This window comes from Neomonachus schauinslandi, chromosome 6 (genome assembly GCF_002201575.2).
Source record: "Neomonachus schauinslandi chromosome 6, ASM220157v2, whole genome shotgun sequence".
NCBI classification, from domain to species: domain Eukaryota; kingdom Metazoa; phylum Chordata; class Mammalia; order Carnivora; family Phocidae; genus Neomonachus; species Neomonachus schauinslandi.
The window spans coordinates 138,969,300-138,987,193 of record NC_058408.1 but is presented as its reverse complement, the minus strand read 5'-3'; the positions used below and the strand labels follow the sequence as shown (position 1 = coordinate 138,987,193).

At 35.4% G+C, this 17,894-nt stretch overlaps 1 protein-coding gene across 1 annotated transcript in view; it reads right to left on the bottom strand.

Annotated features, from left to right (window-relative positions):
- Positions 1-3,443: 3,443 nt before the first annotated feature.
- The window catches only part of TRUB1 (TruB pseudouridine synthase family member 1), a 39,372-nt gene continuing 24,921 nt past the window's right edge, over positions 3,444-17,894 (bottom strand). The window contains exons 5-8 of the mRNA XM_021699895.1: positions 8,954-9,026; positions 7,340-7,479; positions 5,010-5,066; positions 3,444-4,278 (exon numbers count right to left, since the gene is read on the bottom strand). Coding sequence (XP_021555570.1) covers positions 4,019-4,278; positions 5,010-5,066; positions 7,340-7,479; positions 8,954-9,026 — 530 coding nt within the window. The 3' untranslated portion in view covers positions 3,444-4,018. The remainder of the gene's footprint in view (positions 4,279-5,009; positions 5,067-7,339; positions 7,480-8,953; positions 9,027-17,894) is intronic.

The window sequence follows — 17,894 nt, the reverse complement described above, 5'->3', positions numbered from 1 at the left end:
GTTTCAAAGATAAGAAAACTGAGGCCCCAAAAGATTGAAGTGATTTGCCTGGATCAAAAAGCTGGTTAATAGTAGAGACAAAAATGATCTTAACATATTATACTTTAAGAGTTACGGATAAGAAGAAAATAGTTATTTCTGACCTCAACTTTCCTGCTGGTATCACCATTTACAACAGCAATCTGAAATATTCCTGTTCATAGAATTTAATTCAAATTGAAAATATGAAGGCATTCCTGATTCAAACGCCACATAGTAAGTGTTTAACAAACAGTACTTAATGATTAGGCCAGACTAGGGCTGCCCGCACATAATGTAAAGAAATAGTTTTAAGACAAGTGTTCTACAGATTTGACTACAAGGCCATCATAATGATTTCAATACATAAACTTTCTATTATATTCCTCTATTTAAATTTTTCAACATTTTAGAGTGCTTTTTGAATTACATTTTCTCTATTATATACATAATGACAGAGGGTAAATTACTTTCTTCCTTTAAAATAAAACTCACTATCGAAATGAACCTCTAAGTGCCCACTGTAAGTCTGATACAAATTTCAAACTGGTCAGGAGTATCAAATGTACTGAAGACCTGATATAAAGCATTCTTTATTTTATTTTACAAAATTAATCATTTCTGACGATGGATTAGTAGCCTGTATTAATTCAAGTATCTAAGAAGAAAAGATCCAGTCAGTATAGGAAAATGTGAGTTTAGCCCTTATTCAAATTTTATAATTTTGAATTAGCAGAGAGAAAATCTGTATTATTTTAATGCTCGTGAATTCTAAAATCATAAGTAAAATAATCCTAGGACCACTCTTGATGACTTTTAAGACAAAAATATTTTTCAGAAATAAAAAAACCTAAACGGTAAAACTTAAGTAATTTGGTATGTTCCAGGTTGACACATTTTCAGGAAGTTCTTTTTCTTACAAGCAAAACAACTTTATCATATGATTAAACTTTAGGCCTAGAACTACATAATGAAAAAAACAAAACATTTGATACTTAAATACTAGACTCTTGCAAGAAAACGAATTTGTTTTATCGATGAGTCTTGAACCTTTCAGAGCATCCTGATCAGTTTCAGCTATTTATGACAGTTAAGAATATTTTAAAGTTAAAAAATTTTAACTATTCATATTCATAAATCTGACAACTATAAAAGGGGAATAGTTACTAAAATTAATTTGCAAATGTAGCAAAAATGAAAAATGAAATGAAAATTAAAAACACAACAGGCCATGAAAATACTTCTACCAAATACTTACTACATAAATAACTCATACAAATGTATAAAGAAACCATTAAGACATTTATTTCTATAAATGAACAAAGTATACGAAAAAGTCACACAAAAGCAAATAAGAGCAATTTTGAACTCTTATACTTACTAAATTGCAACAACATATAAAACCCCCACCCAAAGCTGTAAACTTAATGAACTCAAATGGTGCCAATGTAAAATGTTGTAACTCTTTGGGAAAGTAATAAGGCAAACATATTAAGAGCCATAAAACTGTTCTTATTATTCCATTTAATAATCCCACCCCCAGGAACTGATCCTAATAAAACTGAAAATAACTTAAGTGTTCAGCAATAAGAAATTGGCTTAAATAAACTGAATATGAATATGATTAAAATAACTACCAAAACTAAATACAAAATAGAGTCTGACATCATGAAATGAAAAAACAGTCAATTAGAAAATCTAGGTGTCAAGACTGTAATCATGTCAACAAAAAAACAGGAAAACCGGAACATAAAATTAAAGCTCTGAGGTCACTGTATCAGGATGGTGAGGATTATGGGTCATTTTTCCATTTGGCAAAATTTCCTTCAGTTATTTTCAATATAAAAAAAGATACAATCTCTACTCTTCTCCATTAGCAAATTACACATGTCAATTTTTAAGTTGAGAAAGAGGGCACAAATGCCCCGGAATTTTCCTCTACTTGGATCTTATCGGGCAGTGCAGGAAGACATACTAGAAGCCGGGCGGTTCCAGGAGACAGAGACAGCCACCGCCACTTACGGCTGATACGAACCGAGATATGAATAAGTAAAATTGTAAACTTTCAACTTATAACTTTATGTGTTTGGTATGTTATGTTACTGTATCAAGACAGCAAACTCTTTTCCTTATAGTTTTGTGTGTCATACTTAGAATTAGTTTTAATATTTTCATTTAAAATACGTTGCCGAGGGGTACCTGGGCGGCCCAGTCAGTGAAGTGTCCGACTCATGACCTCAGCTCAGGTCTTGATCTCAGGGTCGTGAGTTCAAGCCCCGCGTTCGGCTCCATGCTGGGCATGGAGCCCTACTTAAAAAATAAATAAATAAAAATAAATAAATAAATATGTTGTCAATATGATAAAAATGCTCTACTGAAGCATATAACTTTTTATATTGAATTTATATTAGGTTAACTACAAACCAAATCACATTAGTTTACATGTTTAAATTTTTGAGTTAGAGGTTGAGACAACTACTTTTAAAAGAAAAGCAATCCATAAAAACCTAGAAACCCCTATTTATGCAATTTTCAACTATTCTTCCTTTAGAAACTATACTGATCTGAATCAGTAAAGCAGGATTTGGACATTTCTAAAGATTGGCCACATAATACATTGCTTTCCCATAACAAAAATATGAAGCACTCATTATATATGAAATTTGCCATTTTGTAACGTGACTACATTTTCAAAATAATGTTAAAAAGGGACCTGGAACTTTCGGTAAGCTATTTGAATGAAAACGTTTGAGGGGCGCCTGGGTGGCTCAGCTGGTTGAGCTTCTACCTTCGGATCAGGTCGTGGTCCCGGGGTCCTGGGATTGAGCCCCACATTGCATCGGGCTCCCTGCTCAGCAGGGAGTCTGCTTCTCCCTCTGCCTCTCCCGTCTTGTGCTTGTGCTCTCTCTCTCCCTCAAATAAATGAAAGTGATCTTTAAAAAGAAAAAGAAAAAAGAAAACGTTTGAGAATAACTTTTAAAATATTTAGAGCAGAAGAGATTAACTAGAAATGCAGGGCAGCTATCTCAACATCTATAAATAGAATTTGAAACAGCAAACTAAAAAAAAACCAGAATCAAAACAAAACAAAACAAAAAAACCACAATGTCATGGGGATTAATGCCCTGTAGAGGTATAAATACTAAAAAATAGAGAGAAGAAATTCTAAATTGAAGATACATTCTTTAGCTTACTTTTTAAAAATTATGCTATTTAATAACTTGGTACAGGGTGGTTGACTGTGTTGATGAAATCATCAGGAAAAGTTCACATAGCTGCCAAAATATAAGCCACAGAGCTGTCCTTTGCCCTCATGGTGGAGGTGAATCTAATTAAATATTCAGTCCTCTATTCACATTCTGTTAGTGGTAGCAGCAGTAATTTATTTACAAATATTTATTATAAAAGTTTATTAGTTTCCGAGATCTAAACAAACATACCTATCACCAGAGTTGTACAGCCTCATCAAATAAATGTTCTTAATAATTGTAAACTTCAAAACATGAGTTAAATAATGGCCTTTTCGAACATAAAGAATTTCAATACAACAGAGCCACTAGGAAGCCAAAATAAAGTCAAAGTAACACTAATTTACATTCACATTTGTGACACCAAAGAAACATGTAGCTCGTGTTTCTTTATTCTTTGATTAGAAAATGTGTTCAACTTTTTCAAGGAAAAGACTTTGAAGAAAGATCAAAATCAGAAGATTTGATTTTCCTGAATCCAATCTAACAACATAATAACATCCTAAAAGAACATTTCACAGTAAGGCAAAGAACTGAACAACTAACTGCAAGGCTATTTATAATGTAGAGCAGATAAATTGTACACCATAGAAACTGTAAATGATGGACATTTTTCTTCACACACACACACACACACACACACATCATGCGGGAAAAAAAAGAAATAGTTGTTTGTCTTTTGCACGTAGCTTGTCATTCTGTACACAGGATTCAAATGTCAACCAAGAAATGATGACAATCCCAAACCAATCTTAAGATGTCTTAATTACATCATCTTCTCCCTTTGTCTCACTTAGAGTTATATATTCACAGCTCAAAACTTGTTCATTAGACTCCTCAGGTTTGGATTTTTTAAGTGCCAACTCTGCTGGGAGAAGAGATGAGCAATGTTCCAGAGACTGTGCAATGTCATCAATCGTCCATCTGTCTTCAGGAAGGGCATGCTCTTCTAGCGTAAATGGTCCCTGTTTGGTTCGGGTCAGTTCTAGGACATTGGCACAGGAAGAGAGTTCTATAGCAACAAAAGGGGAAAAGAAAATCCACAGCACAAATGATTCATTATTTCATAGTCATGATCATGTTCAAATGACAGAAGATCTTGATTCAAACCTCTCCAAACTACCCCAAATGTAAAACTATAATAGTCCAATCTAAGAACCAAGAGCCTTGAGATTAAGAAATGATGAAGAAGCAAAATAATATTTAGTAACTCACCTTATAAACTGCTTTAAAGTCTACGAGGAACCGGCACATACTTTTCTTATTTAACCATGAAGCAAGCCCATGAGGTAACTATTCCTCTCATCTGCAGATGAGGTAATCTGACCTGTCCGGTGCCAGAGCTGCCAACAACTTTCTAGCTGTTTGTAAGACTGTGGCTTCCAGTTTAAAAAAAAATTTTTTTACTTATATCAATGAAAGTAACTTTTAGAAGGATAAATCTTTTTATCTTATCCCTTTGAGTTAAAATATTTTATATCTGAAATAATGTTGGTTCTTACATTGATTATTCCCATCTTCATTTCCTGCTCCTCTTTCTCTCCTGTTATAAGCATTTCACGGCAGCTGCTGATGCTGATAATTGTATGCTATAAACCTTCAATGCTTCTGAAGCTGAAGGCAGCAAGAGTACAGTTCCCTAAGGCCAGCAGTCAGAGATATGAAAAATAGAAAATTCCTTCTTCCCATCAAAAAAGAATATTACTCTCTAAATGATAATTCCTAATTCATCTTTATGCTTACCTTTGCCAATGTCACTGACCAAGCTTCTTATATAAAAACCTCCTCCACATTCAACATCTGGAATGTTAACAGTGACATGGTAAATTGCTAACCTCCTATGAAATCCACTTTACATAGAAATGATGCCCCTAAACAAATGTAAAAATGCACTATGCAAACAATCGAGTGATAAAATATTTATGCGCTAAAACATAAATTATTCATCCAACAGCATATGTGTTTGTGAGATTGAAAAGTCAGAGTGTGGAGAAAGCAAACAGCAGAAATTCATGAACACATTTTAAATTAACTGGCAAGTCACACCAACATTAATACTTCAGCCTTGTTCATTTAATAGGTTTTAAATAGTTAGAAATCTCAGCTTTGCTATTATGAGTTGTACATTTAAAAAATATTTTCAGATTTGGGGCGCCTGGGTGGCTCAGTCGTTAAGCGGCTGCCTTCGGCTCAGGTCATGGTCCCAGGGTCCTGGGATCGAGCCCCACATTGGGCTCCGTGCTCAGCGGGAAGCCTGCTTCTCCCTCTCCCACTCCCCCTGCTTGTGTTCCCGCTCTTGCTCTCGCTGTCTCTGTCTCTGTCAAATAAATAAATAAAATCTTTAAAAAAAAAAAAAAAATTTTCAGATTTGTACACCTTGTTCACTTAATTGGTTTTAAATAGTTGGATATCTCAGCTTTGCTATCAGGAGCTGTAGATTTTTAAGAGATTTCAGATTTACACACTCAAAAAATACATCAAACAAAAACCCCTTATCAGGGACAGTAATTATGTTTGGGCAAATATACTACATGGAGAGCTCAGTCTATTTAAATGTTCTCTTGGAAATACTCCTAAAGAAATCATAAAATAACTAAAATTACACAATGTTCCAGAGTGAACGCATATCTAAACATCTTAACACAGTATCTTACGTGTTTATTGGTTAAGAGCAAGACTCTGGATTATTTTTACTCATCCACAAGATATCCTGAATTTCCACACAAAAGCACTACATTCCTGCTGTTTATAGTCTTATCATACAAAAAAAAAAGTTGAGGGAATTAACCAAAACTCACTACTTGGGGATTTTAATTCTTTTTTTTTCCCCATCAGCTCAAGGCTGGGGGCCACTGCTGAGATAAAAAAATGAGCACTGGGATCAAAGCAGGTATATTAACATTCTTGCACTATATTTGACTTTGGTGAAAACACAGCTCTTTCGGCCTGTTACAACCTCCAAGTGAACAAAATAAGTATTTACAACTTAAATGCAATCGGAATAATTCAAGTTTCTCTTCCTTTCATAGATAGTATCAACTGTGCCAACCCAGCTGCTGTATTTTCATGGAATGAAGCACTTTTTAGTTTGTTTTTCTCATTATTCGTCAAACATTTTAGAGTCAGGACACTAAAGGAAAGAAGTGACTTCACTTTTTAACTGTACAAAAACCACATTCTATAGGAGCTTTATATACATTAAATAGTATGTCAAAGCAACAGAAGTTAGGGGAAAAAAAATTTTAGGAAATTATTTCTAAAGGGAATCCTATCTAGTAGGCACTGTGAAATTAAGAGCAGGATCAGTTTAAGGAAGCCTGAGAACTTAGAAGAACTACAGTTTTTGATTCTTCACAGCTCGTATATATGTTCATGACTTCAGCTACTACTTTCTGCAACTAGGAGATCATAAAATTTCCAAACCATAAAAACAAACTTTTTAGTTTTTAAATTTATTTCAAATATAGATTTATAGATAAATTCAAATTGATAACCTGAATTAAAATTTACCGCATGTCCAAGAATATATTTTTGCCTTACCCATTATTTCCATATTGTCAGGATCTCTGGCAGTAACTTGCAGGTAACATAGAAAGGGGAGAAATAATCACTCTGCTATTAGAATTTCTTGTCCAAAGACTAAAAATACTTTGTTTTAAAAGGACAAATTAATTTAAATTTTAAAACTGAATGTAAACTACCAGGTACTAGCCAAAAAGGGGGAAAACAAGCATCCCTAAGATAATAAAACACAAAATATAAATTTTGAAAGTATATACCCCTTATCTACTCTTTTCCATTAGAAATCAAAGGTATGTTACTTCCAACTTTAGAAGATAATATGATATATAAAAAACTCAGTCTATTTAGAAAAGTATTTCCGAACTTCCATGTAACTATCAGTATTTTCATTAAATGTGTTATCAAAAAAGTATTAATAAATCCTAACCTTACTTAAATTCAAATTTTAAACATCTCCAATATACTAGGGATCCATTGAACTACCCAAAAGTAGCCAAATGCGGAATAAAGGTACATGTAACTACAAATGATTTCAAATTTTTCCACCTTACCTAATGTGAAAAATGGTGGCTGGAATTTTTGAAGGGAGAGACTGTATACGGTAACGGGCCTGGCAGGTTTTGCTTCTACCACTTCACCTCTCTTCATCAAGGTTGAAAGTCTCTGTCCATCTTTCTTTAATGCAGAATAGCTTGCAAGATAAGAGAGGGAGAGAGGGAGTGAAGGAGAGAGAAAAGATTAAGAAAGAATGAGACACAATAACTTCAGATTACATCATGGAAAGAAAGGAGGACCAGCAGCCCTTAAATTGAATCTTTCTAAAACATGAACTACTTTTTTCTTCTAATCTACTCCATGATGGTACCAGGGATGGAGTTCCTAAATACCTTTGAAGCTAAAGCTCAATCTGCTACCCAGTGAACAATATTGTCAATTTTACACTTTAACCTTCCCTCTGGAGATGGTCTATTCATGTGTTCACTGGTCCTGGTTCTGGGTTAAGGGCACAAGGCCTCTGGTCACAGTGGTCTCCACTATATCTCCTTGAAACAACTTCCATTACAATAATATTCATTTTCACATAAAAGTTAACAAAATATTTCTAAAATGCAAATCTACCTAACAGATCTTAAGCTTTGTGTGATAAAATTTTATTAGACCACAAAATCCTTGGAATAATCAACAGAAAAAATTTCTAAAACTGCTCTTATAAATGGATACAAATGTGTAATTTATTTTAACAATAATGATCAAAAAATAACATTTATTCATATCCTGCAAAATTTTTTAAAACTTTCATTTGAGGCAAAATTATGAAGACACATATCCCTATAGATATTTCAGTGTTCCTGGAAAAAAAAATCAAGATTTTAAAGTAAAACATAAATACTAAATTCTAGGGATGCCTGGCTGGCTCAGTCAATTAAGTGTCTGACTCTTGATCTCAGCTCAGGTCTTGATCTCAGGGTCGGGAGTTCAAGCCCCACATTGGGCTCCATGCTGGGCATGGAGCCTACTTAAAATAAGTAAATAAATATATACTAAACTCTAAAAGAACTGTCAGTAACTTTTGACATGTAACGATTCAGCCATTTTTTTAAATAAAAAGCAATTTGCTTGAAATGGTAATGCGCACAAAAAATATGGTTAAGTGGTACTCAATATTCTTATACTTTTAATAATTTATAACTCTCATCTGTTTCATTTGTTGCAGAGAATTGTGAAGCGTAAGATTCTAGGCCTAAAAAAATGGTCCCCACCCCTGAAAAAAAGTACCAACTGGACTATGAATCACAGCTCTGACACCAATACTAGCCTGGACTGGTCCCTTCATAGCAATTCCGGGACAACTGACATCTCTGCACTCCAGAACTGCTCTGAGGTAAACAGATGGAATCAGAAAAACCGATCAACACTTGAATAGCATAGATGTCAGGCTGTGGCAACATCCAGAGACAGAGGAAACCACATTCCACTACCTCAGAGACTGTTGGAAGCTCTGCAACCTGTCTCAATCTGGCTCACCTTTACTTGATCATGTTATGTCAGATTAAAATGTGCTTCACCATACATAAAAGGAAGCCCCCTTTTTTTCTCATTAAAGTGATGTTAAACACTGAAAAATAAAAATTAAACATTTATTCAAATTTAATAATTGAACTTACAGGGGAGGTACCTGCATTATATTCCCAGTAAATTTCTGTAGAATGCCTTCAATATCTTCTTGTGTTATTTTATCTGCCAAAAATGAATTAAAAAAATGTAACACTAAAACAACCACAGAAGTACACGTGCTGTTTTCACAGCATTGAAAGTTCCAAAAATTCAATTAAAAAATTTTCTAACAAAACATATTTGTATGCCAAATTCTACCTTGCTGAGATGATAAAATACACATTAATGAGATAAAATGCCAAATTCTACCTTGCTGAGATGATAAAATACACATTAATGAGATAAAAGGGGGAGAAAGTCTTATATTGTGTAATATTAAGACTAAATTTCTTTTGCTTCAATTTTTCTCCAAATTTTCTCCAAAACTGATCCAGTCATCTTATATACATTCAGTTGGTTCTTACTACAGCCTTTAAAAGACCTGAGAAAAATGTTGCATTAGCTATAGAAATAGTACTGCAGTATCCAAAAATGAGGAGATCGGAAAGTAAGTAGAGAAATACAAGTTTTTTTTTTAAACTTTTTTTTTAGGATTTTATTTATTTATTTGACAGAGACAGGGGTAGCGAGAGCAGGAACACAAGCAGGGGAGTGGGAGAGGGAGAAGCAGGCTTTCCGCAGAGCAGGGAGCCTGATACGGGGCTCAATCCCAGGACCCCGGGATCATGACCTGAGCCACTCAGGCGCCCCAGTTCTTTTTTTTTTAAATTTAAGTATAATTGGCATACAATGTTATTATTAGTTTCAGGTGTATAACATAGTGATCTGACAATATGCATTACCTAGTGCTCACCATGATAAGTGGTGATGGGCAAAATAGGTGAGGGGGATTAAGAGGTACAAGCTTCCAGCTGTAAAATAAATTATGAGAATGAAAAGTACAGCATAGGAGAATACAGTCAGTAATATTGTGGTAACTTTGTATGGTGACAGATGGTAAGCACTGAATATCTGTTATCCACCTGAAACTAATGTAATATTGACTGTCAACTACACTTCAATTAAAAAATAAATCAATTAAAATATTTAATCAAAAAAATTCTTAAAAGAGGGGGGCGCCTGGCTAGTTCAGTTGGTAGAGTGTGTGACTCTTGATCTTGGGGTTGAGTTCAAGCCCCACCTTGGGTATAGAGATTACTTAAAAATAACATCTAAAAAAGAAAAGAAAAGAAAAGAAAAATATCCGTAAGTTGCTCAAGTTTCTCCAGGCATCAAATACTATAAACAACTTAATGCAGTATTAAAGGTTATTAAGTATTAAGCACATTAAAAACTTCACCTGCTAGATTACAAAACTGTTCTGTGGTATGGCATAAAACTGACACATTCACATTCAATTCTGTCCCCAAGTGAAGTGGTATTTACCTCTCTCCTTCCATCCCTTCACTGCTCTTAGAATTTCTCTGTTCTTTTAGAAAGACATGTATCATATGATCTCACTGATATGAGGAATTCTTAATTCCAGGAAACAAACTGAGGGTTGCTGGAGTGGAGGGTGGGGTGGGAGGGATGGGGTGACTGGGTGATAGACACTGGGGAGGGTATGTGCTCTGGTAAGCGCTGTGAATTGTGCAAGACTGTTGAATCTCAGATCTGTACCTCTGAAACAAATAATGCAATATATGTTAAGAAAAAAAAAAAGAAGAAGAAGAAGGTAGCGGGAGGGGAAGAATGAAGCGGGGGAAATCGGAGGGGGAGACGAACCATGAGAGACTGTGGACTCTGAGAAACAAACTGAGGGTTCTAGAGGGGAGGGGGGTGGGAGGATGGGTTAGCCTGGTGATGGGTATTGAGGAGGGCACATTCTGCATGGAGCACTGGGTGTTATGCACAAACAATGAATCATGGAACACTTCATCTAAAACTAATGATGTAATGTGTGGGGATTAACATAAGAATAAAAAAAAAAAAAAAAGAATTTCTCTGTTCTTTTAAACAAACACTCCCAGGAGTCTGAGTTTAAAAATAAGCCAGTGCAAAAAAGGAATATACATAGCAAGGATACCATGATTACTAAGCATTTTTTAAACAATGATTTTAGAAAATTTGAATGAAGACATAAAGCTTTCAGTGTCTGTTAGTCATGTTTTCAGCTTTTGTTTAATACTCTTTCCAACAGATTATTATTAACTATATTAACTATATTATTAACTCTAAAATATTATTACTATAATATTAATGTATAGTTCTATAATTTTAGCAAGTGAAAACTGTAACACACTGGAATTCAATATTTGGGTATTTATAGATGACTATATATATTTCATATTCAATAATTACAGAAATATTCTCTAACTTGTTTAGGTCACGGTCAATGGAAAGAAATTACAGTGCCTTTTTTTTTTTTTTTTAAGATTTTATTTATTTATTCAAGACAGACAGCACAAGCTGGGAGGAGGATCAGAGGGAGAGGGAGAGGCAGACTCCCTGCTGAGCAGAGTGCCCTGACATCATGACCTGAGAGCAGATGCTTAATGGACTGAGCCACCCAGATGCCCCATAGTGCTTCTTTTTCACTTTGTAGGAAATTTAGTTAACTTTTTATTCTAATACATACATGCTACATTTGGTTTTATTAAAAAATATTTTTAAAAACTAATGTGCTTTGAATTATTGTTGTAACACTTGAATAGAGATTAAAAGACAGCATGGAATACTGTATTCAGGTTTCAATATCAACACAAGAGTCTTAACCTCAGTGTAACCTGGATCCTCAAGTTAAACACAAACAAAAGACTAGAATCTACTAGACTCAAATAGAGAAGATCTACAGGACTCAGAATTTCTCCAACATCTAGCGGTCCATAAAGACAGATCTCAGATGGGTATTCTCTTCATACTGTTTTTCAAACAGATGTAGCTCATGATATGATGAGATTTTTCATGAAAAATTTTCATTCTACTGCAACATTAAAACAATTACTGGTGGCACCTTAGTGATGCAAAACTTCCAAATCTAGACGGCCAATGCTACCACCAAGCTGACCACTGCTAAAGAAATGTCATTGCTCATATGACCTCACTGATATGAGGAATTCTTAATTCCAGGAAACAAACTGAGGGTTGCTGGAGTGGTGGGGGGTGGGAGGGATGGGTTGACTGGGTGATAGACACTGGGGAGGGTATGTGCTATGGTGAGCGCTGTGAATTGTGTAAGACTGTTGAATCACAGGGGCGCCTGGGTGGCTCAGTTGGTTAAGCAACTGCCTTCGGCTCAGGTCATGATCCTGGAGTCCCGGGATCGAGTCCCGCATCCGGCTCCCTGCTCGGCAGGGAGTCTGCTTCTCCCTCTAACCCTCCCCCCTCTCATGTACTCTCTTTCTCTCATTCTCGCTCTCTCAAATAAAAAAAAAAATCTTTAATCTTTAAAAAAAAAAAAAGACTGTTGAATCACAGACCTGTACCTCTGAAACAAATAATACATTATATGTTAAAAAAAAAAAAAAAAGAAGATAGCAGGAAGGGAAAAATGAAGGGGGGGAAATCGGAGGGGAGACGAACCATGAGAGACTATGGACTCTGAGAAACAAACTGAGGGTTCTAGAGGGGAGGGGGGTGGGGGGATAGGTTAGCCTGGTGATGGGTATTAAAAAGGGCAGGTAACTGCATGGAGCCCTGGGTGTTATACGCAAACAATGAATCATGGAACACTACATCAAAAACTAATGATGTAATGTATGGTGATTAACATAACATAATAAAAAAAAAAGATGCCAGGAAATCATGGGGATACTGACCAGTGTAATTCAGTCCCACAGCAGCAGTTTATAAATTTGATACTTTTTAAAAATAAAAAAAAAAGAACTGTCATTGCTGAGAACACTGCAATACTTCATAACTTAGCAATACATTTTCAAAACAAGACCAAACGGCTTTCTACTTCTGCTAGGCTGGTCTCTTTACTAACATTCCTGACAATGTATACTCCTTTTCCTGCTTCAGTGGCTCTCTTTTCCTGACACTCCCCAACACAAGATGACAAGATGTGCTCTTTGTCATTCTACTTCTGCCAGTGTCTCTTTCTCTGACTTAACATCTCAGGCATTTCTGGTTTGTGCTGTTCATTCTGCAATTAATCATACACAATTTTTAACTGTTACCTACTATATGTATGCAGATATTATCTTACCAATGAAACTCCAAGCTCCTTAAAGACAAAGGCAGTTCTTATGTAATATACACAATTACAGTGGGACTCATGACATTTCTGCTGAATTAGCTGAGGAATGATAGAATGTCAAGGTCAAAGGGCATTTAAAAGTCACCTAGGCCAATCATTCATCTGATGTTTGGATCACTGGACAGAAAACCTATGCAGCAAGTTGTTTTACAATAAAAGTGAATATAATAGAATAGAATAAAACATGATTATTTTTTATCATATGATTATTATATTCACTACATGAGTATGTAGTGAAGCATGCTGGCTATCTCTAAAATGTGGTATTAGTCCAACCCAAATAATAATTAATAATAAGAATAAAGACTCAAGGCACACCTGGGTGGCGCAGTCGGTTAAGTGTCCGACTCTTGGTCTCAACTCAGGTCGTGATCTCACAGTTGTGATATCAAGCCTCATATCAGGCTCCATGCTCAGTGCAGAGTTTGCTTGAGATCCTCTCTCTCCCTGCGGCCCTCCCACCATTTGTGTTTTCTCTCTCAAATAAATAAATAAATCTTAAAAAAAAAAAAAAAGAATACAGACTCTACCTACAAAGGATTTAAAAAGAAATGGAGAATAAAATCTCTAAAGCAGTTATAGCCAATAACTATCCAAAAAAAGTAAATTTGATAAAAGAAGATGGGTATGATAAAAATGTCACAGGACTTGGGTAATTATTCTTCGTTTAGGGACTAATAAATCATCAATGTGCCAGTATTAATTTGAAATTGATTTTAAAAAGTCATTCTCATAAAATTAATATATTCAAGATCATGTCACACATTATTATTTGCTTAAAATTTGTTGGCTCTACTTATATCGTGATAGCTGGTACTTAATTGAACTATGGAGTTAAAAGCAATATTCAACCATGGTAGAGTAAATGGTACTAGACAAGCATTACCACTATAAGCAGCTGTTTAATTGGAAAAAATATATAGTACACAACTGTTTCCAAACATAAGACAACAGACAGCAAAGGCTGTAATCTCTAAGAGAAGGGAAAGAAACAGGGAAGGCCTTTCTGAGGATCACTTGCTTTCACTTGGAGATGCTTTCTGAACCATGGTGCAAGGACGGGAATCCCAAAAAAGCACTATGATCTTGCTAGAGTAGGGAGATAGATAGACATGAGCAGGAGGGGAGAAAGGAGGATGGTAGATAGGAAACTGCCAGGCACCACCCAGTCTCCACCCAGAGACCACCCCATCTCTCATAGAGCAACCTGTTTTGCAACATTTCTAGAGTGTACTTCCCCTTTGCTAAATAAAACCTTTGCTGCTTTAATTCTCTCTCAAGTCTCTCAAATAAATTCTTTCCTTCAAAAAGACAAGAGCCAAGGAATTTTACAATCCACCAACTGGTAACAATTTCACTGAATAAAAATCAGAGCTTGGGGAAGCAGCAGCAGCTGGAATTTGAGAGAACCACACAGACAAAGAGATGTCTACAGGGGTCCACTGGAGACTGGCTACATTCCAACAGGCACATAATACAGGGAGTTGCCACAAAATTAATCAAAGAACTACTACCACAGCTCTTACATGGTGGGCTCTTACAACCATCCAGAATGAAGAAACTTGTTTGAATACCCAGGGCATTTGACTGAGACCTCAGAGAAGCCACATCTGAGGAGTAGGGCTAATGTAGACCTAGAAAACTGTCCCCTTTAGATACCCCCCTAACAAGGAATCTACACAAAAGCGACTCGAATTAGTGAGTTTAGCAAGGCTAAAAGACATAAGACCAATACTTAAAAATTAACTCCATTTCTCTATACTAAGAATGAATTATCAGAAACTGAAATTTTTAAAATTCAATTCATAATAGCATCAAAAAATATTAAGGACTTAGGGATTTCATATACAAAAGAAGTGAAAGATCTACATACTTAAAACTACAAAAATAGGTTTGATATTATTTCAAAATAAAAAGAAAGGTCATAAAGGAATAGTATAAACAACTTTATACTAATAAGTTTAGATGAACAAATTCCTAGGGTAAAAATTATCTAGAATGACACAAGAAATAAAAAACATTGTTTGACATTTAATAAAGAAGCCCAATCCATAATTAAAAACCTTCCTAACAAAGAAAACTCCAGATGTCTACCAGTAAATTCTAGTAAACATTAGAAAAAAGAAATAATGCCAATCTACGCAAATTCTAGGGAATAAAAAAAAAGAAAGCGAATAGTCCCCAACCCATTTTATGAAGTCCACATAACTTTGGTATCAAAACCAGTCAAGGGCATTAACAGGAAGGAAAAATAGAAGGTAATCTTTACTCAAAGACAAAGATGCAAAAATCCTAAACTAAATCTTGGCAAACTAATTCCAACAATTTATATAAAGGATAACATATCGTGATCAATTTGGGCTTACTCTAGAAATGTAAAAGTTGTTTAATATTTGAGTAAGGAGAAAAATCAACAGATACAGAAAAAGTGTTTCATGAAATTCAATGTCTGCTCATGATTTTTTTAAAAAAATACAACAGTTGGAGTGCCTGGCTGGCTTAGTCAGTAGAGCACGCGACTCTTGATCTCAGGGTCATGAGTTCAGGCCACACGTTGAGGATAAAGCTTATTTAAAACAAGCAAACAAACAAAAAACAGTAAATTAGGTACAGAAAGCAACTTCCTTACTCTGATAAGAAAGCTATAAAAAACCTATAGAAAAAATCTTTAAAAAAAAGATAGAAAGGCTTGCTCTTTCAGATATCAAGATCTATTCTAAAACTATAGGAACTAAGATAGTTTGGTATTACCACAAGAACAGACAGACCAATGTGACAAAACAGATTCCAAACAAACCCATGTCTATAAGGTGCTTGATGTGACTAAGGAGGCAATGTAGCAGGGAGAAGGGCTGGGCCATACAGGATATCCATATAGGGAAAAAAAAAAAAAAAGGTGGATTGTAGGTGTAATGTGAAAGGCAAAGCAATAAAACTTCTGGAATATAGGAAAATATCTTCATACTTTTGGGGTAGGAATTTTTTTTTTAACTGGGCACCAAAACGACTGGACTAATCAGAAAGGAAATGACTTGATAAAGTGGACTAAGTTAAAACTAAAAACTTCTGTTTTCCAAGACACAATTAAGAGAGGTAAAAGATAAGCCACAGAGTAGGAGAAAATATCCATAAGACATATAACAAAAGAGCATATATCCAGAGTATACAAAGATCTCTTACAAGTCACTATTTTTTAAAAGGCAACTCAATGCTGGAGTGGTGGGGCGTGGGAGGGAAGGGGTGGCTGGGTGAGAGATGTTAGGGAGGGTATGTGCTATGGTGAGCGCTGTGAATTGTGTAAGACTGTTGAATCACAGACCTGTACCTCTGAAACAAATAATACATTATATGTTAAAAAAAAAGAAGATAGTAGGAAGGGTAAAATGAAGGGGGGGGAAATCGGAGGGGGAGATGAACCATGACAGACTATGGACTCTGAGAAACAAACTGAGGGTTCTAGAGGGGAGAGGAGTGGGGGGAGGGGTTAGCCTGGTGATGGGTATTAAAGAGGGCACATACTGAATGGAGCACTGGGTGTTATACGCAAACAATGAATCATGGAACACTACATCAAAAACTAATGATGTAATGTATGGTGATTAACATAACATAATAAAATTAAATGTATTAATAAAAATCAACCAAATTAAAAAAAATGACATCCAATGAACAAAAGACTTAAAATATTAACATTTCAATTTTCAGTTTTTCTTGTAGTTCGTGCTTATTGTGCAATATTTAATAAACACTGATCTACCTCCTCCCCCCCAAAAAAAGGCAACTCAATACAGAAAGAAAAAAAAACAAAACAAAAACTAAAACAAAAGAAGAGGCAAGAGACCTGGACAATACAAAAAAGAATATGGCTAAGAAGCCAAAGCACATATGATAAAATGCTGAATTTCATTAGCAATCAAATGAAAATCACAACGAAATACCACTACACACTTATCAGAATGGCCAACATTAAAAACATTGTTAATACCATGTGTTGTCCAAACAAGGGGAACTCATTTACTGGTGGTGAAAATGCAAAGTTATACAATTACTTTGAAAACTGCTGACAATTCCCAATACAGCAGGATTACCCTATGACCCAGCAATTCCACCTGGGGGTATATCCAAGAGAAATGAGTACATGTGTCTACCAAAAAACAGGTACAAAATAAACATAGCAGCTTTATTCATAAAGCCTCAAACTGGGGTCAACCCAAATGTGTATCAACAGAAGACTGTTATATATGGGATGGGGCTTGAAAGATGTCTCTAGGAATCTTCTATTTCTTGACTAGACTGGTAGCTGCAGGGAGGTTTGCTTTGTGATAGTTCACTGAGCTGTAAATTTAAGTTTCACTCACTTTTATTTGTGTAACACTTTATAATAAAAAGGTTTAAATACAAATGAAAGGCACCATAAGATGACTGATACCCAGGTACACAGCAGGCCTACTAGAGTGTGTGCCCTATTTGTTTAAGTCATAATTCGAGACCCAATTCAACTTGTCAGCTTCCTCCAGGAAGTGTGGGCAGCCAAAGCGCAAAGAGCCACTCCCATTAGATACATTAGCTACATCCACTCGAGAAGACCTTGGTAACATCTTATCTTGGGACCGGGGGGTTGAAGTGTTTAGAACAGAGGATTAGCACGAGATACCACCTTCCTTTTACATTTCTTGCCTCCCAATAAAAAAGCCACAAAAGAGAGAGAACCTATTCTTATCACAGAAGCAGTGAGGCCTTCCCAGAAGCTT